General features: G+C 36.9%; 4 protein-coding genes across 4 annotated transcripts; 1 reads left to right on the plus strand and 3 right to left on the minus strand.

Moving 5' to 3' along the window:
• Positions 1-7214: 7214 nt before the first annotated feature.
• On the plus strand, positions 7215-9329 carry LOC113781238 (remorin 1.4-like). Its single transcript, XM_027327141.1, has 5 exons — positions 7215-7511; positions 7607-7660; positions 7782-7869; positions 8472-8553; positions 8976-9329. Exons 1-5 carry the CDS (start codon positions 7298-7300, stop codon positions 9174-9176), a joined length of 639 nt encoding a protein of 212 aa, XP_027182942.1. The 5' UTR covers positions 7215-7297; the 3' UTR covers positions 9177-9329.
• Positions 9330-10127: 798 nt separating this feature from the next.
• On the minus strand, positions 10128-15277 carry LOC113781528 (DEAD-box ATP-dependent RNA helicase 8-like). Its single transcript, XM_027327479.1, has 9 exons — positions 14775-15277; positions 13883-13943; positions 13346-13580; positions 12636-12874; positions 12034-12285; positions 11774-11954; positions 10868-10956; positions 10716-10789; positions 10128-10616 (listed from the first exon to the last, which is right to left on the minus strand). The coding sequence occupies exons 1-9, from the start codon at positions 15077-15079 to the stop codon at positions 10538-10540; spliced, it is 1515 nt and encodes a 504-aa protein (XP_027183280.1). The 5' UTR covers positions 15080-15277; the 3' UTR covers positions 10128-10537.
• A 2699-nt stretch (positions 15278-17976) lies between these two features.
• On the minus strand, positions 17977-20648 carry LOC113780894. Its single transcript, XM_027326675.1, has 5 exons — positions 19763-20648; positions 18672-19588; positions 18488-18559; positions 18275-18403; positions 17977-18180 (listed from the first exon to the last, which is right to left on the minus strand). The coding sequence occupies exons 1-5, from the start codon at positions 20646-20648 to the stop codon at positions 17977-17979; spliced, it is 2208 nt and encodes a 735-aa protein (XP_027182476.1).
• Positions 20649-22961: 2313 nt separating this feature from the next.
• On the minus strand, positions 22962-23330 carry LOC113780895 (nuclear transcription factor Y subunit C-2-like). Its single transcript, XM_027326676.1, has one exon. The coding sequence runs from the start codon at positions 23328-23330 to the stop codon at positions 22962-22964; it is 369 nt and encodes a 122-aa protein (XP_027182477.1).
• Positions 23331-23921: the final 591 nt, after the last annotated feature.

Raw genomic sequence — 23921 nt, forward strand, 5'->3', positions numbered from 1 at the left:
TTTTGACATTAAGCAAAATAGATTTATACGCAATCAAGCCTATCTGTTCAATTCAAAATCATGAAATCGAGTAGCTTTATATGCAATGGAAAGTTATCTACACTTGGAGGCAAGGAAGTTCTACTGCACACATTTTTGCAAAGAGGTTGTCTTTGAAGAACTTAGTTGGACCTGCTATCGGCCCCGGAAGCAGGGGGGGGGGGGGTGTTTCTCTACCCCTAGATTAGTTTCAGTGTAATAGACAGGGCCTTTGGCCCTCCATAGAACCCCCCCCCCCCCCAACAAAAAAAGCGGCTTTATATGCAAAAAAGACTTTCATTTCAGACTCAACAAAGGTTGCTAAGTAGTGACAAGTTTTTGATCTGCACGAGTTAGACTAGATACTTAAAATTCTCAAATACTTTAATAAATTCTTGAATAAAGCTCTTCAATCTATGTAATTTAGACTAAATTGTAGGTAGAACTTAAGTCATATACAAGCGTTAAATTTAACTCGAACGGATATTAACGATGTTTGGAAAACATTTGATTGAAGGCATAAAAGTTGGAGTAGCGCTCAGCAAAGCTTTTGGGTTGGTGATGATGGCTTGTTGAAAGGATACTGTACATTGTTTATTCCAGCCCATAGGTCCGTAGCTCTATGGTTTCTGTAACTTGGATGAAAGGCGATGATGTAATCGTATTATATTAAAAACAATTAAACAAAAAATGACAAAGAGATTGAAAAAAAAAAAAAGAATAAACAGAAAGCGCAACTAACTTCCCAGAATGAATACCACAAAAACCTGAACATTTTGCGTACAAGTACCACTAAAGTGACTTGTTTTGTCATCAAAAGCCCGTTTTTTTAAAAAAAAAAAGAAAAAAGAAATTCATTTATTATCTTAGTTAATGATAATTTGGTGTTTATGTTGTTGATTAATCAATCGGAGAAGATCATGAACACGGCTTCTGGAACTAATTACTGTATATGACTTTAAACGAATGCAAGTCAGAAATCAAGTCCAACGGGAAAATGTCATACTATGTATATATATAGACACTGGGGCTAGAAGCCATAAAAAAATAATCAAGGTGTAAAGGAAATGCTTCGTAAACAATGAAAAAAGTCGCCATCAAGATCAATCAAACGCCACATTTTTCATTTTTGTCAAAAGCAGAGATTAACAATGAACTAATGTTTAAAATCTGGATTAATGTACCACAAACGAGTCACTATATGTAGGCTACGTACATATGAAATTAATTGGCTAAGCAGAGAGGTAGGTGAAAACAGCATTTTTGCCATATTCAGAAGAGTTGGCAGTAGAAATCGAAGAGATAGCATCATTATTGTCGAGATGATTACAAGGCTGTGAACGAAATGTTCTCTCCTTCTCTTCAAGCCTCTTGCTAGCTATTGCTTCGGATGCCCCGTCATTGGAAGGCATTTTACAAGCTTTGGTTGCTGTTTTTTTCTCAATTCTTCTTCGAACCACGTACTCTTCAGAAATGTACACGTCCATCATGCATGCAAACTTCGAACAGCTTCTAGCCCTCTATATCTTTCCTCTCAAAATAATGTTGGGGTTTATGCAACGTATGGATGGAGTTGGGGTGGCGGGCATGGCTGAAGTGAAAGAGAAGGTTTTGAATTTATAGGGGTTCTGTGAAGCGTATCTATGGGCGCTGGAGTACCCCGTTTTGCCTCAAACAAACGACGACATGAATGAATCCACCTTTTGTCTGTACGAACTACGAAGCGAGTGGAGTTGCAGTACAAGTGAGACTTGGTTTCCGTTAAAGTTTTGGCCCTTCACTGTTTCTGCACCGACATGGAGGTTACAAATGTTAGAGTGTGGAGCAGTACAAGTGTGTTGTTCGGTGCGTCGGGTTGAATTTTGTCTGAATCAAATTGGTTCGTACTATATTTGTTGGTATATATTTGTACAGTTTTAATGTGGTAATTGCTAGTTTGATTGTTTATATATAAATTAACAAATTCACGTTTACTCCAAATTACATGAATTGATACTAAAACCTATAAAATTTATAGGAATCGGTCGAACCGAGCAGAACACGACTTGTGACCCCCATGATCCGCATCTACACAAGCTGCATTCTACCCATGCATGTTCAGGTTTTTTTTTTCTAATTTTGATTTTTGAGTTAAAAATAAAAAGAAGGGGGAAAACCATAGAAAGCATATACATTATCCCCTACAAAAATAGAAACTTATCAAAAAGAAACAACGATAATAATAAGAAGAGAGATCCACACCACAAGATCGATTTACTTATATAGTATTTCTTAGTCTAGCTTACTCTTCATCATACATGGTCCAATCTTCTCCATTGCTATTGGGTTAACTAACAAAACTTGGAGTAATCAGTCGAAACTCACTATAGGCATGTCAATGGGTAGGATCTGGGTTGGATCCCTTTAATTCAGATCTAAACCCATTTAATTTAGTTAGACCCAAACCCAGATTCAAATTTTTTTGGGTCTGAAAAAGTAAGTCCATACCCTTATCCTTATGGATCTGGGTATCCAATGAACATTCATGGGTATTTTCTAAACATATTAAAGTAAAAATGTATTTAAAATATATAGAGTTCATAAATAATATAAATACCATCCAATTTTTGTTTTCAAATAATAAAATTAACACTTAACAAGTTGAATGCAATAGTGTGAACTCAAAGAAAAAATTATTATTGACTACTTCTATATATTTTCAAAGATTTAATAGCATCCATATCCAATATTTCATTTGTTTGTCTTTACCTTTTCTCCTTTTCTTGAAAAAGTTTATACCAATTATAATGACAACTAGGATTAGTTTTTAAAAAGAAAACAACCATAATGTATATAAATATTTAGTCTTATTAAAAAAATGTAATTTTGTACCTCTTTTTCTTATTTAAATCTCGATGTTAGTAGATGTCTTGTAATCCAATACTAAAATAGTGAATGGGGTAAAAGTCATTTGACTAAGAACCGATAACAAATAAATAATAGAATAAGAAGATATATAAACACTTACTCATTTTTTCTTTGATTCTATCCAATCATTAGTAGCCACTAATATTTCAACCATATTTAGAAGCAATTTGGCGTGAGTCTCATCAATCACCCAACCACCAATACTAAATGCAAATTCTGATGCCATAAAATCTTATTGTATTCAATCCAATAACCATAAAATATTAGATTATTTTATAAATTTACATATATATATATATTATTTAATTAAATATATATGGGTTTGGGTAAGGTCGGGTATGAGTCTGAATTTGGTTATGGATTCTAGAAAATCAGACCTTACCCAAACCCTCGTGGGTCTGGATCTGGGTCTGGGTCTGGGTTTGGATAGGGTCTGAATTTGAGAAATTAAATCCAAACCCTACCTAAATATATTGGGTCTGGGTTGAATCTAGGTAAGACCCGACCCATTGACATGCCTACTTGCATAGGAACTACAAATCACGTTAGTGAAGCATTTCCAAATTTTCCTCCTCTTGTAATATTTGGTTAATTTTTTTTTTATTTGATTAGTGTAAGTCAAGACTTACACCAAATATGGTGTATATTAATCTAGTGGAAAGATACACAGAATATTGCAAAACTTATATCAACCAATCCATGCATTGTAATAGAAAATATGTAATAGAAGAGTCTTTGGCAACAAATTATCATTCTATAATATGCACCAACAATCACGGCTTTAACTTGTAAATCATGGAGAAAACACAGCCCCAGCCGGCACGTTGGTGCCAAAGGAAGGCGCATCATCGGTCAATTACGGTCATTGTAGCGGTTTACGAAGTCAAGATAACACCACAATTTAGCAAATTAATTCCTCTTCTTCGTAAGAAGCTAGGTTTGTTAGATCAGAATTCCAAGGAAGAGATGGTTGATGACGAATAACGTTGGTCAGGAACAACAGTCCCAGAGAAATTTGTCACTAATTAAGCTCACGTAACGGTATCATTTTATTGTTCCTGAGAAATCACGTACTAGTATCTAATACAAAGTACAAACTCGCTTGTAAACGTTCATTTGGGAACAATCAAAACCGCTTGGACATGGATGGCCGGATTAGCTTTTAATCTGTTTCCAAAACTAAAAGTCGAGATCTATACCTGATCTTCATAAAATTCTTTTTACGATTTATTTACCTCATGTTTGTATGATTTTTTTTTTAAAAAAAATTAATTTTACTTTTCCAAGATCTAACACACGAATTCTTTCCTAACGAATGCCGATTAAGCACTTGATAGACAGATTCTTTTATAAATATCAGGTGAACAAATGATGATAAAACAGAAGCATGATTCAACCAAGCTACGATGTTCCCACTGCAACATTGATTGATGGAGTCCCATGTACGTTAAATTAGAAGGCTGGAAAAAAAAAATATGTTAAAAAAAAAAAAAAGAAGAAGAAAGGCAAGAAGTCGTGATAGCATGAGAAGAGAGTCTACCTTGTGACAGTGATTTCTTGATTTGGTCGGTTGGACTAATTAATTAAGCAATGCTTTCTAACTAAGATTAATTAGATCTACCAGAGCACAAATTTGATCCAAAACCAATGGAAACAGGCCCCTGCTACCACCGAAAGTTCAGAGATCGGACGGCCAAAGGATTAGGAAAAAAGTCAAAGGACAATTAATCCGAAGAAGGAAAAATTAGTACACAGCACAAAGAAAGGAGGAATTAATAAAGAAGGGCGTCTTTCACGGTATGGTCAAATATAAAAAGCCTCAAGATTAAGAGCAAACCATCCAAGAGTAACATGGCTTGGATAAAAAGCTGTGGTTTATGGGGAAATCTTCACGTGCAACCATGTGCTTCTTTTTGCATGCCTTCATTCATCCAAACAGGATTTCATAGTTGGTATATGGAATAGAACCAGTTACCTACTTACCTTCCATATAATCCTTGCAAGTTTACAAACGAACGAACTCTTGGATTGATTGCAGAGATTTTTTCTTCATTTTAGTTTCATTTGTCACAAATTGGTATTTCTATATGTACAAGGAAAATATTCTGTATTTTAAGAATGAATCTATGCATGAATACTTGCAAGCTTCCACGTTGCGAAGAAGTTAGTGGTGTTGTGGGCCTTGTGGCTGAATCAGGGTCAGGAATTATCCACGGCAACTTATAACTAGGCTTAAAGTGTTTTCCAGCTCCAATTTTCCAATGAAACAGCAAGTTTCTTGTTTAAGAGAGATAATTTTTTTTTTTTTGTTTATGGTCAATTTATCTATAATAGACTACAATATCCTAATCTAAGGGAGAGATCCAACTGGGTCTAGGGGGATCAGTGGGAACTGAATCACCACCGGATCAGACGGATGAGCGTTTTTTGGATTTTTTAAAAAATCATTTAATGTGGCAATTGGTGGGAAGCAGAGTTTCCCACCAAGCCTTAAATTGTTGTTTAAGAGAGATAACGAATAAGCCAATTACCGGATCACTGTTATTTGTCAAAGAATAAATATGTATCTGAAACGTTCATCTTGCACTAAGAAATTGATTCGTGTGCATTACTATTTACCTATAATTCTCAGTTGTTTGTGCAAGTCTAGTAAAGTTAGAGATAACATATTTTCTCATTGAATTAAAATGAGTCACATAAGGTAAGTATATGTTTTTTTTTATAGCCACTATAGCAACGCATTCATTTCCAAGGAGGGGGCGGTTTCGCTTGCTGAAAATCTTGGAAAGTTGTAAATTTTCGAGTTAAACCTTCTTGCATGTTTTTGGTCTAATTGTTCTAGAACTAACTGGATGAGGGTCTTATAAGTAACAAGACTTGCAAGCATCCTCGTCCTTGAGAACAACTGGTCACTCCAAAGAGAAAGGAATAGGAAAACAGGAAAAGATTTTTGGGAAAAAAAAAGAAAAAGAAAAGAAGAAGTGGCAGGAAAAAGAACGAGGAATATCATTGCTGGCATGCATGAACAGTAGTACTACAGGACCAAAGAGAAAATGAATTCATATTTTGGGTTCAACCAAAATCCGCAATCATCTTCATAATTGTAAAAGTATTCTCATCTCAATCATAGTTAATAATGTGGGATTACGTAAAACTTACGAATTTAATCAAGAAACAGTTCGGAGCAATAGATTCAGAATGAAGTTATTGCAGGATAGTATCATATGTAGACAATAATAAATCAGAATGATAATATTCCTTTATCTATTGACACATGTATGTATTTATATCTTGCTTATCATTTGCAATAAAAACATTTTTGAATCAATATTTTATATTTTCAATCACGCTTTTATCTTACATACATCATATAAAATAAAAATACTATAGTGTTATTCCAAATAACGTAAGAATGATTTCCCCCTTTGCAAAGATGCTTCTTTTAGCTTCACATCTCATTACTGTAAAAGCAAAAAAATTGCTGGGGCAGTTTTCGTATTCATCATTTCTCTATTTTCTTTGAAAGACATCAATTTTTAAGAATTTATCTCCGTAAAAAAAAAAAAAATCCCCATCCACAGACCAACCCAAAAAAAGAAAAAAAAATCCTCATCTTCCCTGCCCTTTTTTTATTTCCATGCATGTTTGATCCAAATGTAACTGACAATCTATTTCTCAGTGTCTATGAAGAAGAAGCAATCTTTATTAAAGTTAATATTAGCATGATACTCAGCTGCGGTTATGATACTTAACAAAATGTTTAATTGATTTAAGCTGTTAATTAAAACGCCTGGACCCACAAAAGTCTACCTACCTGAAGAAAACTCCCCAATATTCACCAAGTTTAACGTGCAAGAATATTGTAAATAGTTGCAAAGGTACGTTATATACCAAAAAAGAGAAAAAAAAAAAAAAAAGATGATAGGAACAAGAAACAGAATGAAAAAGTAGGAATTCCGCTGCATCTTTGGAAAATGTGGAAATCACACAAAGGATTACCTTCCCAGATCCAAGACACCCGATTTCATTTGCTTTCTGGGGTGGTCACAGGAAGCAACTATACTTAAACTAATACTAGCACTCGCTTAGAAAATACTATAAAAGAATTGGTAACATTTGGCACAAACCAGAGAATTGGAAAGAAATCACAAACTTTAATGACTAGCATCCTAAACTAATCAAGCTGTCTTAGGATATGAATCAACCTTTTTCGTCGTCTTCTAACTATATTTACCTACCACCTTTCTGCCTCATCTCTTTCTTTCACTTTAGTCTGAGTTTTTCTGAAGAAATCTTTGCCACTATAATACCCTCTGAAACTTAGAATTCTAGTACTTGCTTTACTACTAACTAGTGCAACAAGGATTGAAACATGGGAGAAAAACAAGCTGAACATGTTGAGCCAGAACAGGAGACATCAGCTCCTCTGGCTTTGGCCCCAGCAGCTTCTAAAGAATCCTCCCCTCAGGCTTTGGCCCCTGCCCCAGCAGCTTCTAAAGAATCCTCCCCTGAAGAAAAACCCCCAAAGCATGACTCATCTGAGAAGGCCCTTGTTCCAATCGAGAAACCAATTTTTATTGCAGAAAGTATTCCCTCCCTCTCTATGTATTTATAGCTTATTTGTTATTTTGATTACTTGGGATATTCCCGAATTTTATATTCCTTGAGTTGATTATGACAGAGCCTGCAGAACACCGTGAAGATGAAAAGAACAAGGTGGATCCCAAGGACAGAGGTAAACTGTGGGGTGACAATCCCCCCCTCCGGTTTTAGTTGTTCTTGGTTCTTGATTTTGCTAGGCTTTTATTTATTTATTTATTTTTTTTTTTTTGTGAATACTTGTTATCAACAACTAGATGCTGCTCTGGCACGAGTAGAATTGGAGAAAAGACTGGCTTTGATAAAAGCCTGGGAAGAAAGTGAAAAAGCTAAAGCAGATAACAAGTATGTTTCCTTTGGCCTTCCTCACTTTTCAGTTTTCTCTTCATCTCGGTGTTTTTGCTTGTTGCTATTTTTTCTGTGTAATTGTTACCAGGTAATTAAGTGATGAAAACTATGCTGTATTGTGCAACTGCTAAGAATTTAGGCAATAGATACAAGGAATTGAAAGCACAAGAGATACAAAAGCAGCAATTTTAAATAAAGTTTCCCATACATTTCTTTTCCTACAATCTGTTCTCTTTTTACCAATACATAGCGAATGAATTTCCAACTTTGACGTTGTCCCCAGGTTAAAAAACAAAAAAAAGACACAGACACAGATTAGTACGGGTTACTCTTGAATCATAGTTGGTTCCACATTTGGGCTGATGATTTGGACTTTTAGTCCTGAACAAAAATGAACCTGGCATGACTGCAGTTGCATCCTAATTCACTTTCTAGCCAATTCATAATTTAGTGCGCATCAATGAATCGAAATTGAGACTCTTATGTCTAAATTTGTTTGCCTTCTGCCTCAATCAATATAAAGTTCTTTTTTACTTGATGTTTTCCTCTTTGATGGTTTGGTATTTAGTTGTATTTACCTCAGTATTATAATTCTTCAGGGCTTATAAAAAGTTGTCTTCCATTGGTGCATGGGAGAACACAAAAAAAGCATCAGTAGAGGTGGAACTAAAGCTGATTGAGGTAAAGGCTTTCCTGCTGTTAATTTTCTTAGGAGGGAGTCACTTAGCTGCCTTAACTCTAGTAATTTGTTCAAATTAAGCTGATTCCTACCTTTTCAGCTAAACTATTTTGGGCACTCTAAATATCTTTGCTTAATTTCAGTAAAAAAAAAATACCTTTACGAGAGAATACGAACAGTGCATAATATCAAAATTTGGAGTACCTTTTTTATATCTTTCAGAGAAGCTAAGCCTGAACAACCCATGATACGTGTTTCTTCTTTTATATTGTTTAAGCAAAGCAATGACGAGGGCCTTGGAATGTGGTAGCTCTTGTTTAGACACATGATTCGTAATTCATGTTATATCAACTGTAAATGTTTTCTTGAGCAAGGCAGCTCTTGTTTAGACATGTGTAACCGTTCGTCGTGCATGAATGAGCAGGAAGAATTTGAGAAGAAGAAGGCCAAAGCTGCAGAAAGGATGAAAAATAAAATGGCCGAAATTCACAGGAAATCTGAGGAAAAGAGGGCAATGGTTGAAGCAAAACGAGGAGAGGATATTCTCAAGGTTGAGGAAACGGCAGCCAAATTCCGCTCAACTGGCAACGTCCCAAAAAAGTTATTCGCATGCTTCGGTTCCTAAAACTTTTCCTCCCATTACAGGTAACATGACAAGGATTGAAAGAAGGAAGTACAAATATTGGTTTGCACCTTCTGTAATTATTATTTTTTTTTTTTTTTTTTGTATTCTGTTGTTTAATGGTAAATAATTCACTTTCGCTTTTTCCTTCATTCACTTGTTTGTGTGCTCAACTTGAGGGCTGTATGTGTGTGACATCTGTAATTTTCTTGGATTGCTCCAATCAAGTTCTGAAAATCAATTTGGTCTGATTCCAACAAACCAAGCCTAAGATGCTGCCTGCTCTCCTGTATTGCTTCCTTGTTCTCGCACTGGCGAATGAGGCTTCAAAAATTTTGTGAATTTCAATTGCACCTTACAAAAAAAAATAATGGTTAAGTTTGTAGGACTTTATCACGAATTAATAATCCCATGGGCAATAGCTGGAATTGGTGAATCATGGATGAATGGGTTATTCTCTCAAGAATCAGAAACGACCTTTTGGTTTGGTTTTCACGTACTATACAATGGCAATTTAAAGATAATCATCAATACTTGAATGCTTCCACAAGAACAAGCAGAGGCTGAACGAAGTTGTAAGTCCTAAATCAGTTCTGTTCTGTTTTAAGTTTAATAGATAGTACTTACAAATGTCAGGTTGGAGAATAACCTTAACCCCAAAACAAAAAATTGACAAACAAACTTGCAATTTCTACTAAAGTGAAAGGAAGGAAAAAAGACAGCTAGGAAGGAGATGAAATTTCTTGAACAGCTACACAATTACAAACTTTCCTTTGTATCCCAGAATTCCCCGTGCATAGAGAAATCGTTAGAAATACCACTCAGTTCTAGGGGTATTATGTTTCATTTCAAGCGAAAACAGAGAGGGGAAATTTTAGGCAAACGAACTCAATACAGGAGGCGTTCAAATAAAGTTATGAACCAATCGGATACCAGCAGAATAAACAACAGGCAAAACGAAAAAAAGGAGAGATCCCATCTTGCTGTATAAGTTGTGCTCTGAGTTAAAAATTACAGCACCAACCAACCAGTTGGGGAGTCTGATTTAATAATATCAAGATCCAGGCAAGACTTCAAATTCTGCCCGGAAACAAGGGGTAGCTAGCCACTTTTTACCATCACTTGGGGAGTCAAAATTCTAAATTGTACGAACTCACCTTGAAAAGAATTCCAAGCATGGTTACTGCCTAAACAGCACAAACTCTTATGGGGCAATTAAACTTGTCCAACAACAATTATACAGAACAAGCAAAATGGAGCCCAAGCTGAGCCTGAGCATTCCCTTTCTTCCATATCGTATCTAATCACTGCAATAATTGCTTTAATCTTTTCTCTCACTCACCATATTCAGGTTTCTTTGCATGTCATCGGCAGTAAATTGCTTGGTCTATGAGAGGTGGAATTTGTTTTATCTCAGTTCCAAGCTCTTGCTCAATCCTATACCTAAAAGAGAGAGATACGGAGTTATTAACAATTTTAGAAATCATGAAAAACAGCACATAAAAGGAATAAATAAATCACAAAGGCAGAAAAAGTACATACAGGTTGAAACGATCTTCATAGGTGATCAAATTCACGGCCAACCCAAGATGTCCAAATCTTCCAGAACGCCCCACCTAAACAGAGAATTTCCAATATCATCAAGTAGTACAAAACTGTACGGTACAGCTCTTCAATATTAACTGCATACATACCCTGTGCAGATATGTTTCTGAAGTTTTTGGAAAATCAAAATTTATGACAACATTGACAGCTTGAATGTCTATTCCCCGGGTAAACAAATCTGTCCAAATAAAAAATTCCGCTAAAATCAGAACCCTTGACATAAAGTTGTATCATTCATCCATGCTTGACCACAGAAAGTGGAAATGCAACCAACAATTTTAAAACAAGCACGCATTTGAAGTAAATGAAGATAGACTCATTAAAGTGTATGGCTAGTTACATTGAAACTTATTCTATTGAAGAGCATTGGTCCGCATATAAAAACACAACTTTGATTCAATTTTTGTGCCCCAACTATATAAAAGTATCCCTAAAGGACAAAAGACCATCTCTTCCTCTTTACAATTGTCAAAATGACCTCCCCTTGCAAAGCATATTACACAAAAAAATCTTCATCCAGAGCAATATAACACAGAATTGAAACTAGAACCATACCTACTATTGATTAAAATTCAAAAAGTAATCTGTGATCCGAAATAGACATGGATCTGTCGACGAGTATCCTACAGTTTTCAGCTCCAAATTACAGTAGTGCAAGGTCAGATGTAATGCTTCGTGTGAAGTTAATGGAGACAGCATCAGGATGAGAAGGGTTTTTTTTTTTTTTTGGGATGGGGGGACAGAATATTAACTGATGACAAAGGTTGCTCTTCAGGAAAGTATATTAAGATGAATTACAGGAAGCAGGTGATGCAAACAGATCAGAGCTGCCTTGAAAATTAGTTTTTTACCAAACATGTAACAAAAGCTCCAGAGAGATCTAGGCAGTGAAATTGCATAAAAGTGATTGCAACTTGGATTACAGTCGGTACAAAATAGTAGCAGCATCATAAAGAAATTGCTGGAAGTTGAAGTGAAAAAAATCAATTACTGACCAGTGCATACAAGATTCCTGCAAGCACCATTACGGAAGTCATGAAATACTCTGTTCCTATGATCTTGGAGCATCTTAGCATGAATATAGAAGCAAGAGTAGCCCAGCTCTGTAATTTTTTTGGCTAGTAACTCAACTCGGTTAACAGAGTTGCAAAAGATAATTGATTGGTTGATTTGCAGCTGCAAACAAATGAGTGCACTTGTAAAGTTTGTCACCAGAAAAAAATGGAGAAGCAACACAAGTGGGTTACAGTCAAACCTTGGAAAAAAGAGTATTGAGGCAGTGAACCTTTTGTCTTTCTTCTACAAAAGCATAATATTGAGTAATACCTTTGAGAGTTAGCTCATCCATGAGATTAACGACATAGGGTTTCTTTAGATATCTATCCTTGAATTCTTTGACAGTCACCGGAAATGTTGCTGAAAACATCAAAATTTGTCGATTCACAGGAAGAAATGCTATCAGCTGCTCCAATGAAGGTTGAAACTCTGGGGATAAGAGTTTATCTGCCTGTGAATTTAAGCACATTTCATATTCCACCAGATCACTCCAGTAGTAAAAATCAAACAATAAAAAATCTTCACAAATTCCCAAACTAAACCTCTCAAGAACCAAAATAAAAAAAGCATATAAAGCTGGATTCTAGAAGCAAAGCCCAAAATCCATTTGGACAACTCAATTAGGTAGTCAAATGCCTCGGCACAAAAAGTTTCTGGGTATCCAAAAAGTTATATTAGGATATAGGAAGACATGCAGTGCATACAAAAACACAGACAAACACATAGATACCTGTTTACATATATAAAGTATTGCGAACAGGAAATTTCAAAAAACAAGCATGAAATTACTCATCAATATACCTCATCCATGACAAGCATTGCACAATCTTTCAAAATGCAAACACCTTTTTGGGTAAGATCAAGTACTCTCCCAGGAGTCCCGACCAGCAAATGTACAGGTTGATACAACCGCATAATATCATCCTTTAAATTGGTTCCTCCGGTGGAAACCATGACCTGTATTTTCAAGTGCTTCCCTAGTTCCTTACAAACTTGTGATGTCTGAAGAGCTAATTCTCTGGTTGGGACGAGTATCACAACTGCATCCAGTTTTAAAAATACCAGAAAAGCTACGGGTGAGACAGCTAGACCACCAGCAGTGCAGTATACCAGATTTTACAGTCAAATAAACAAATAGTCTAATAAATCAAACTTAATGCTTATTATACACTTTCTTAAGGATAATAGGTCCAACAAAAGAGTTATGCACATAACTAAAATGTGCTCACAAATTACTACATGAGGTTAAAAAAGGTTTCCTCCTTATAACTGTATGCAGAAAAGGCTAAACATGGACTTCAATGTCATATAGATTGCTGTCCATGTTTTCAACAAATTGCATTTGAGATTACCATGAAGATTCAGTTTGATACTTTATCCAAACACTGGGCTAAATGCCCACTATTGAACTAAATGCTACTAAAACTCATACAAAGGGAATACTATGAAAGATGCATTTGGAGCGTATGAAGACTTTAAGTATTAAAAAGGTAAATGTGCAGAGGAGGTACCTTGAATCACATTGTAATCCGTATCAATTTTCTCTAATGCAGGGATACAAAATGCGGCAGTTTTTCCAGTTCCATTTTTGGCTCTAGCAAGAATGTCACTTCCAGTAAGAGCAATAGGAATACTTTCTTCCTGGATGGGAGAAGGTCTTTCAAAGCCCTTCTCATATATTCCCATAAGCAATTCACGTTTCAAGAAGTAATCCTCAAACTCATTCCCTTTAGTTGCAGTAACATCCTGTACAACAACTAAATTATGAGTCATGCAACTAAGATTTTTCTTTTTGTTCTTAGTTTTCTTTATCATTGAGTGCTTGTGGTTGTTTTCTTCAAAATTCAGGTTTCTGCAATAATACTTTTTGAGTAAAGACTAGAATGCAACCCCATTGATTTTAAGAGGCAATAGCAACCATGATCATAGTAGAAAACAGAAATGAAGGTCATTTGCTAGCTGAAATTCAACATCGGTTAAGAAGTTACAATCAATGGCAAGTGCAAGTAAACCACTTTTTCGTGGGATGGGCACGCATCCTAACATACCTCTGTTTTATATCGAGTGTCAGGTGGTGGTAACTTCAATCGAGCCTTCCAATCCTGAGAGCTATGTGGACAAGAAGAATACAAGTCCAAAAGAAGTTAATTATAAAAGGAAGCTACTATGCAGAAAACGAAGAGATTTGAGATACTATGGACATATCCTAGTATTTAGCAAGTCAATCAACCACAAGTACAGGGATGCAAGCATGGATAGTAACAATACATGAAAAAAAGTACGTTAGTAGGTTCAACAACAAGAACAACCACGCCATGATTTTTGGAAACCTGAAAATGCTTTATGCGAAAGGCAACGCACATGAACTTCGAAAGAAAACAATATGAAAGTTTTTTACTTTGGCCACCCGATACTGGTAGCTCACAAAGTAAGGTCTTGATAATTCATGGTACAAAGTAGACTCAATATCGCTGCAACCCTACGCCAGTATTCATGTTTGAAATGAAACGGCATGCAGGAAATCAAAGCTTCACGTCTATAAACAAGAAAACCAGTATGCTCTACCCATTTTTAGCTGAAAAAACACTTCTTTTTTGAATTTGCATAAAAATAAAAATACATGTGCTATCAAAAACTACCACTAACACTTGACATTGCACAGCCCCTATATATCGATCCAACACCAAAACGACCCAACCCCATCTAATATAAGATCATACGTGCCAACAAATTTTAAAAATAAATCCCAACTCAAAATGCCGCAAAATCTGTCAAGACAGCAAGATAACACAACTACACATTTCGTCCGCCAGCCAAAAAAAAAAAATTACTGAAACTAAACACCACAGGAATTAGCGAAAAGACTCGCACTTTATTTCAGAAAATGCAAAACAACGGACACAAAAAGTTCCTAAAATGACAGCACGAAAGGTAAGGTACCCAGAATCAGGAGTAACGGGCTGGACAGTTTTTTCAACTTCATTAACAGAAGAATCAGATGGAGTCCCACCAGGATTTCGTCTCATCCACTGCTGCTGCTGCTGGAAATGATGGTGGTGTTGTTGATTCTGTAAATTTCTCTGGCCATAATTTTGCTGAAATTGCTGTTGTTGCTGCTGATGATGATAGTAAGTGGGGTTTCGATTCTGAAAATTAGGGTTAGCGTTTACTGTCCCAAAACCTCCAGCTCCGCCTCCGCCGCGGCCGTTCCAGATCCCCGGCGGATACCTCCCCCGCGAGTTCATCTAAAATTTATAAGGTCAGACAATCCGGCCCTGCCTTCACAAGCGTGTTCTCTATGAATGTCGCTACTTGAATTGGAGCTGATTATCAGAAGAATTGATTTAGATGAATAGATGGGGTTTGGAGAGAATAATGCAGATCAAAAGAGGGGTGTTTGGAGAACTGTTGTAAAATTGAAGGCCTAATTTGGAAAATCAGCGAGGTTAGTGACTAGTACTAAGTTTTGTTCGCTAAATAAATTTGGGATTAGTTGCAAGTTTGCGAATTGAAATTACGAGTGAGTTGCAAAATACCCCGAGACTTTCAATGGTACAGTTCCAAATTTGATTGGAATTATACTCCGGTCACAGCGTAGCTTTTATCAATTACTAGTTGACAGGGTTTGTTTGGATTGGCTTTTATTTTCTCAAATTTATTTGCTTACATTATCATTACAATTTCCAATACACCTTTTTACCTTCCCAATTACCTTTTTATTTCACATACATCACATCACAAAAAGTGCTACAGTAAAAATATCTCTAATAATTTACAATCCAAACAGATTAGATTAGATGATCTTAACGTAATAGTTCCATTTATTAGTTCAAGTACTTCAATTGGTCATCAAACATGTCGTAATTGTACGTTGTTAAAATTCAATTTAATGCATGTGGATATGAAACGAATTGAGGAATAATAAATTTTCTTCATAATAGCACACTTCATAATAGACTACGTTGTCATGGTGGTTCACAGCAGAGGACAATATCTTGGGTACTGGAGACCCGGAGACGAGTCTTGGACAGGAATAGAATCCAGACGGGGTGCATTCAGCGACGTGAATTATCACAATGGCTGGTGGCCACCACCAAGCCCTTAAGGCTTTGGTGGGGTGGGAGGCAAGGGTTCAAACCTTGCCTCCCACCAAAAATGCCACTCTTGTGGCTCTGCTTCAAATCCAGACGGGTGCGTAGTGCACCCGTCTGATCGGGTGGTGGTTCTGTCCCCATCGGTTCCCATAGGCTCAATTGAGCCTCCCCCGTAGATAGAGTAGGAGTAGGAGTAGGAGTAGAGATGACAATTGAAAAAAAAAAAAATTACCACAATGGCAAATTCTACGCGATCGGTTTCGGAGGTCATGTTTGGGTTTGGGATGTTTCAGCACCTGATCATCATCCCTCCGTCGCAAAAAATCCCTTTAGCATAGATCCCAAATTCAAGGATGGAACATCCATTAGCAGGTGTAAATTATATCTACCGGCAGAATCATCCCCATCCGCAGCAGGTGATGATCAATTATTTATAGTTGCTCGAGACGGGATCTATGTCAGGGACGACGGGGAATATGGGGGCCGAGAAATTTCGTGTCATCCAATTGGATTTAACCAACGGCCGAGGGGAAGAGATTTCAAGCCTGGGAAATAAGTCAATCTTCGTTGGGCATAATGTTGCATTCTCAATTGATGCCACCACTGGCAGCTTTCCTGGGGTCATTAGGCCTAATTGTATTTATTTTAGGGATAATTTCAGAAACCTCCCCTGGGAGGTTTCTAACAGTCTCAAGGACCTCCCCTGAAGTTCCGAAAATCCCTTATACCTCCCCTAAAACTAAGTAGATAGTTTCAGGTCCAACCCAATTGAGGTGGACAATGAATATAAAATGTGTTTTAGGAGAGAGAAAATAAAGAAATTCCACCTCTGCCCTCAAGATTGTCATTAGTGAGGATGTTTATGTTGAAAATTTCAATGGAATCTAGTTCCTTTGAAATTGCAGGGGGTGTATGTGAAACTGATGGAAAAAGGTAAGGCTGTATTGCAAGAAATTGTCTTCTGGTTCATGCCAACGGCTCTCAAAGCAGTTCTTTGTAACGGTAATAAGAAACAGTTGTGTTGCTTTGGAGCTCTACATAATTGCCTACTGAAGTTGCAAGAGAAAGCAGTGAATGTTGTTGGGTTGTGGCTGAGGTTTCTGCAAAAGTGCTCATACAAGTAGCAAAGCTAAACTACGTACAAACAGATGCACATGGCTTCTTCAAGCCTGGTAGATTCATCATGGAATTCACCAACTTCATTTTCAATAAGAAATAGATATTGCCATTGTCATCGGAAAGCAAGTATTAAGATTTCTGAGAGCAGGAGGAATCCGAACAAGCTCTATTTCTGCTGCTCAAATTGCAAATTCTTTCAGTGGTTCGAAGGACCTGAAGAAGGTGAAGTGAGCAACCAAAGAACAGATCAACGTTCAAGCATGCAAAAGGAGGATCAGATACAGTTTGCCAAAGTAGAGCAGTCGAACTCCATTGTGAAATGGCTGCTTATAATGAACCTGTTATTCATAACTATTTACATTTTGTTGTTGATATTGTTTCAGTGGTTCGAAGGGTCTGAAGATGGTCAAGTGAGCAGGCAAAGAGCAGGAGGACATTCAATCATACAAAGAGGTGATCAAGTGCAGAAATTGAATGCTGTCAAGTTCAACTCCATAGTGAAATTGATGCTTTTAATGAACCTTGTATTTTTAGCTGTCTATGTTGTTATGTTGACTGTAAAAGATATCAAATGAGTATTGATTCATAATAGTAAAGAACCAGATTCATTATCATGTGCTTCCAGTTTTGCTTATTGAATACCATATGACAGATTATACAAAAATACAGTGTACAAGTAATAGTGCAAATGGAACTTCAGTCTTCTGTTGAGTAGCACTTTGAGTGTACAATAGCCAAATCTTTCCACTCATGCATCCAGGTTGATACAAAAAGATAAATTTGTCCAAAACATCAGATAACTAATGTTCAGATACCAAAATTAGATAACCAAGACATCAGATATTGCCATTTCTCCTATGTCGACAAGTAATGATCAGATATTCATGTCCTCTGATATCCAAATAACAAAAGACTCTTAATAGATTCTACTAAAAGGTGAAGCTGCTGCTGACATTGTGAGAATCATGAGAAACTGAAGCATTGATGTTGACATCAGTTTGTACTTGGGCACTTCCACTGGGATGTAGTGCAGCAGTATGCATTCCTGCAAATGGTTGAGGTACTACTGTTGAAGTTTTCCTTTTGGGGTTATATACAACAGATGGAGCAGATTTGTTGGAAGGTCGTCCTCTCTGAAATTGCAGATGAAGTATGTATTAATATATAGGCATGTAAATAAGCATTAAAAGTGCAGCTATCTCTGAAAAAGGATTAAGGAACAAATACCTTTCTCTTAGTAGCATTGGTTGCTGTTTGCAGATTCAAGTCAGCATTCATTAATGGTGATTGAGTTGATGAACTTGGGTTACTGCCTTGACTAGAAACGACAATAGGCACATTGCCATCAGCATGATCCTGCACAAATCAATAGCAAGCATTAGCTCATCAGACAACAGCAACATAAGAAAAGTCTGTTTCTGAATCTAAAAGAATTATAACCCATAGAACAGATCCTGCAAGTCCTGTATTTGCAATTCCCCTTCCTGGCTTTCCTCTAACAAATTGAGTCCCCTGACATGAAAATTAATAACAAATTACAAGCTCGCTTAGCAATTTCAAGTCTCTCAATTAAACCACTAGACTGAACCTTGTTTGTGTTGGTGCTTGTACTCCTTTGTCTCACAGGTGTTCTTTGACATGTTATAGTATTATGTCCAGTAGCTTTGCAGTTGCCACATCTCATAGTGGTTGACCTTTTTGCTTGAGATTGGCTTGGCTCATCAGGCCCTCTCCTTCTATTAACTCTTGGACGACCTGGAGCTCTTCTCAATGGTGGTGGAAAGACAGTTTTTGGTGTGACATCAATTAATGGAGGCCATCTCTTCTCGTGAGGAATTGGATGTATCATGCCACTGTATGTCTTGAGATACATTTCTGTTGAGAAGCAAGGATCACAGTATGTCTCCAACTTCTGTCTTCTGTATACAATTCCAAGTGCAGCATGCTTGCATGGGAGTCTAGACAATTGGAAAGCTCCACAGTCACAAGTTTTCTGGTTCAAACTCACTATAAACGTTCTGTCACCATCAGTAACTTCAAACAAATCCTCACTGGCCATCTGCAATGAACATCTCCTAGAATGTATTACAATTTTCTTGAGCTTTTCTATGATGTTTTTTGGGATAGCAGACGTCCATGTGCAAGCCTTTTGGTACCTTTTGTGTAATTTCTTCATAAAGTTTTTCCTCAGTCCTTCAACAAGTGTCAGTATTGGTTGGCACCCTAAGTCTCCAATCCAAGCATTGAAGGATTCCGTGAAATTGTTTGTGACATGGTCACATTTCAAATCTGTTGAGAAAGCATGTCTAGCCCAAGTAGAAACTGGAATCTTGGATAAGTACCTCCATGCTTCTATATTCATGACCTTGATTCTCTGCATTGCTTGTGTAAATCCAATTGCATCATAACTCTTAGCAGCTTGCCAAAAGAAGGTGCTCAGTAACACTCCAGGGAATTGAGACTTAAAGTTCATGGAAATATGTCTGCAACAGTATCTTCCAATTGCAGATGGCAGCAGCTGTTCATATACAATGTTCACCCCTACATCAAAAGCAAAAAATCAGTCAGCCTTTTTTACCATATCTACACAGCAGGTTGTCCAAATTTGGCGAAGTAAAGTATTTAGTAATACCTTTTGTCTATCACTCATGACAGTTAAGGGACAGTTGTTATCGAATGGTCCAAAGAATTTTTCAAAGAAATGAAAGAACTAACTCCAAGTCTCTTTGTTTTCTACCTCAACAATAGCAAAAGCAATGGAAAATATGCTGTTATTACCATCTAATGCAACAGCAGCCAGCAATACTCCACCAAAACTACCTTTCAAATGACATCCATCAAATCCAACAAAGGATCTACAACTACCTAAAAATCCATCTTTCTGACTTTTAAAGCTAATAAAAAGTCTCAGGAACCTTGGTTCAACTAGTAGATTTGGTCTGTCATAATGAATCTTATAAACATTACCAGGATTATGTTGCCTAAGAAGCACAACATATTTGGACAGTTTACTATATGATTCTGAATGTGTGCCTTCAATCTCTTCTCTTGCCTTTTGTTTGGCTCTATACACTTGCTGTTTGTTAGGATGCACGCCATATTTTAGCATCTCAGCTTCAATGCCCTTTCTTGACAAGTTAGGATAGGTTCTCACAGCTATCAGTTTTTTGGCCATCCAGTCAAAGGTGGCCTTACGATTTTTATTATCCATCACACATGTGTGTTCATGTGTGTATGTCTTAATCATAAATGTTACTGAATTAGCTATAGGGGACGCATGAATCCTCCATGTACATCCAGCAACATCACAGATTGCAGTACACCTGGTTTTCTCATTCTTCAGCCTTTTGATGTGAAATCCTTTTTGGATCACATAATCCTTCAGTGCTGCTCTAAAGGCATCAACATTAGTGAATAACTGTCCCTTCTTGAATTCTATGTCCTCTCTTGGATTGTAAGTCCACATCTTGTTTCTTAGCACTTCTTTTAAATGGTCCATTTCTTGCTCAGATTCAGAATCTGGTACAATTAGATCACCAGTTTCATTATTATCCAAGTTTTGAAAACTTTCATCACTGCTAGAATTCTCAGACAGAACCATTAGCTCATCACCTATATCATCTTCATTGTCATCATCAAAATCCTTGCTTCCATGATTCATCAGAGCTCGATTCACCCTCATACCCCTCATCCTGGGAGTCAATAACATGAACATTCTGCTCATCAGCAGCCAAGGCAGAATGTTTGTTCTGAATTTCTATGTGCTCACTCTCACCATCAATCTTTCTCAACAACATGACAGGTTGTTCAGTTGGGATAATGTCCATGTTGAACACCTCTATATTTATGACTGGTTGACCTTCATACACACTGAACATATCATGGACAGTTTCATCATCATTCACATTAATGTAAGCTTCTGTTCCCGGTATTGCACATCTCATATGTATAAGAAGATTAATATTTCCAGGCAGTTCATGTAATGCCTTCTCGACAACATCATTCAGCAGATTAATGAAAGTGTATTTTTCAGGATTTATATTGGAAATTCGAACTTTTGTCCCTCCACAATGGAGTACAATGTCATGCACATCACCAGTCACCATCTTACAACATCAGATACACCATTTATGAACTTCAATGTATACAAACATATAATACTATGACAGAGTAACTCCCTAGACCTCATGCAAACCACTTTGTATGATGCATATAAACAGCACCATCACATATGCATGAATACACATTCTAGTTTATAACTATTATAACCAGAAATAATGAAAACATTGTCAGGTGATCATATCAATAACAAAAGCAGAAACGCAGAGCTAATGTAGAAAAATAAGAAGACATGCTCAGTTTCCACACGGTCAGTAACCTTCATCAGCCATATACTACGTAGTATCTAACCTTGCTTTGCTTCAGATGCTCTCAGAACACCAACAGTTCACCCTTTGCAGCAATATTTCAGCTCAATTTCCAGAACTCAATTTCTTCAAAGAATTCTCCCGTTTCTCCTGGAGCTCTCAAATGCTCTTCTCATGATCAGTATGGCTCAAGAAGGTCTATTCCTCACCAAAATTAACGTTCAGTCAGCTACCATTGTCACATCAACAACCAAATGGGCGCCCATTTTTGGCGCCTTTTCTTTTAGCCGAAATTAGCAATTCATTTTATTATCAAATTCCAGTTAAGTTACTTAATCCTTTCTATTACTCATTTCACTAATTAATTCATGTTATTATCAGAATATATTATTTCAACAGCAGGAATATTTGTGTCAATTCAACGTCTTTCAAGTCATTTTGGGACCCAACAATCTGACAGGGGAGGTATAAGGGATTTTCGGAACTTCAGGAGAGGTCCTTGAGACTGTCAGAAACCTCAGGGGAGGTTTCTGAAATTATCCCTTTATTTTACCGATGATTGCATAAATGCCTACCGAGAAGCCTACGATGATACTGGGATTGGGGGTGGCAAGGACATGGGCATTTACGACCTTGGAGATGGCAAATTTGAGCGCTTTGGTGGTGTTCAGTCTTTTAGTCACATAGGTCCGCCAGTTTGGGTCTTCCCGTCGTTTTAATTCATGTTCTCAGATTTTAATGCTTCTATATTCCAAAATACAAACTCAATCTAAATTTTAGTAGGATGGCTAATTATTTCTAAAATGTTAGTTTCAGATGAGTACACGTTTTTTTTTTTTTTTGTATTATTATGATATTGAACTAAAATTTATTTGTATGGTCAGCTAATTTGCAGTTTTGTCGATATTCCGCGTTGCAGGTAACTTTTTTTAATATGAGAATTGTTGACCCATTGATTGTAATTGATGTTCTTATTATGAACGAACGTTTTTAATTTGATATCCTACATGTATACTCTGAAGGTTTCACAAAAAGTTTAACAAAAACATGTATACTTACTCTCCTAGTATTCTTATTATTATTATTTTGTGACCAAGGGCATGCAAAAGGCCGGCTTCCTCCAGCTAAAATGCACGAAGTTGCATCAAATTGTTGGAAATACTTGGCCCTGGGGGTTCAGCTCCAAACCGGTTTAGATTAAATGCCTTCGTTGGAGTTCAATGGTACAAAGTCAACTATTTGAAATATACCTCGTTTTTTCAAATGCAGAAAATAAAAACATTACATGCCTTGTGGATGGAACCTGTTACAGGCCGCAACACGTAGGGTTGAGTTCTGAGAAATTAAGAAGCAATTGTCAAAATAATACACATTTAATCAAGGTTACAATGTTGAAATAAGATGCTTAATCTTGTGGCTCCAATTGACAGTAATCATCATAGAAACTGTTTATATTCTGTATATGAAAATTATAAGGGGGAAAACAATAGTATACGAAGAATAAAGAGAGGTTATATATAATAGTTATTTATCTTGCTCTTTTCAGTTTATCTCTCCAAATCCATGGCTGGTGGAGTAGTGATCTCCTCCTGCTCAGAAGTAGCAGAGCGTTCAGAAACCAAATTGACAAGAAAGTCAAAAATATCGGTGGCTATAACAGCGGAAGCAACATCTTCTTTGTGAAGTGTCCTCCTCTTGCCTTGCATGGTCATCATCCAAGCCCTTCTGGTAATTTCCTCAACAAAAAGCTCACAAGCCTTGGAGAGAACAATGGGAGCCTCCCCAGATATCATCTTCACATCATCTCCTGATTTCTTCATGATTTTCTTTATTCTAGCCAACGGAAATGAATGAGGTCCAGTTTTTCCAGATATCCCTCCTGATAGTATCCCCGAATACGTCCCAGCCTGCCTCATCTTGGGATCAAAAGTGGGATTTCAAGCACGAATACTGTGAAAATATATAGCTTAGCCTTTAAGAGCTCTTCTTCTGTGTGTGCGCGCACGTGAGAGAGAGGGAGAGAGAGCAAGAAAGAAGAAAAAGTTCTGAGAGTGGTTCAAGTTTTATATAGAACCGGAGTAAAATTTGGAGTTAACCAAATGAGTGAGTTGATCAAAGACTTGAGTCCTTTGAGAGTGATGGGTGAATATGTATTTATACATATGCATGTGCACTGCACATAGCCATCTGTTTGGTGGTTTGCATGAAGATCTAACGAGGCAAAAGATGGGCAGCAGCCAGGCAGGCAGGCAGGCAGGCCGGCCGGCCAGCCTGCTGCTTGGGGCCGGCTACAGACACTCCAGTATTACACTACTATTATATCTTCTACTTGTTATTTTGTTTACATGATTTCATGCCGAATACTTCCACACTACGAAACTGAGCTTTGCGATTTTGATTGGTCAACTTACAGCCCATTATGCACTTTTTGGGAATTCTTTTTGCATTTTTTTTTTTTTTTTGGCTTTAGTGGAGGGTTTTAACTTTTAAGGGTGTTGTTTTAGGTA

This window comes from Coffea eugenioides, chromosome 8, assembly GCF_003713205.1.
Source record: "Coffea eugenioides isolate CCC68of chromosome 8, Ceug_1.0, whole genome shotgun sequence".
Taxonomy (NCBI): Eukaryota; Viridiplantae; Streptophyta; class Magnoliopsida; order Gentianales; family Rubiaceae; genus Coffea; species Coffea eugenioides.

Excerpts from the sequence above, each read along its gene's own strand:
- LOC113781238 (XM_027327141.1), top strand. The coding sequence starts at position 7,298 with ATGGGAGAAAAACAAGCTGAACATGTTGAGCCAGAACAGGAGACATCA. Across the intron at positions 7,512-7,606 it reads ACCAATTTTTATTGCAGAAA|AGCCTGCAGAACACCGTGAA; the intron begins GTATTCCCTCCC and ends TGATTATGACAG. Across the intron at positions 7,661-7,781 it reads GGTGGATCCCAAGGACAGAG|ATGCTGCTCTGGCACGAGTA; the intron begins GTAAACTGTGGG and ends ATCAACAACTAG.
- LOC113781528 (XM_027327479.1), bottom strand. The coding sequence starts at position 15,079 with ATGAACTCGCGGGGGAGGTATCCGCCGGGGATCTGGAACGGCCGCGGC. Across the intron at positions 11,955-12,033 it reads TCAATACTCTTTTTTCCAAG|CTGCAAATCAACCAATCAAT; the intron begins GTTTGACTGTAA and ends ATTTGTTTGCAG. Across the intron at positions 10,617-10,715 it reads TATGAAGATCGTTTCAACCT|GTATAGGATTGAGCAAGAGC; the intron begins GTATGTACTTTT and ends TCTCTCTTTTAG.
- LOC113780894 (XM_027326675.1), bottom strand. The coding sequence starts at position 20,648 with ATGGTTCTGTCTGAGAATTCTAGCAGTGATGAAAGTTTTCAAAACTTG. Across the intron at positions 19,589-19,762 it reads AGAAAACAAAGAGACTTGGA|GGGTGAACATTGTATATGAA; the intron begins GTTAGTTCTTTC and ends CTTTTGATGTAG. Across the intron at positions 18,404-18,487 it reads TTGCAGGATCTGTTCTATGG|GATCATGCTGATGGCAATGT; the intron begins GTTATAATTCTT and ends TGATTTGTGCAG.
- LOC113780895 (XM_027326676.1), bottom strand. The coding sequence starts at position 23,330 with ATGAGGCAGGCTGGGACGTATTCGGGGATACTATCAGGAGGGATATCT.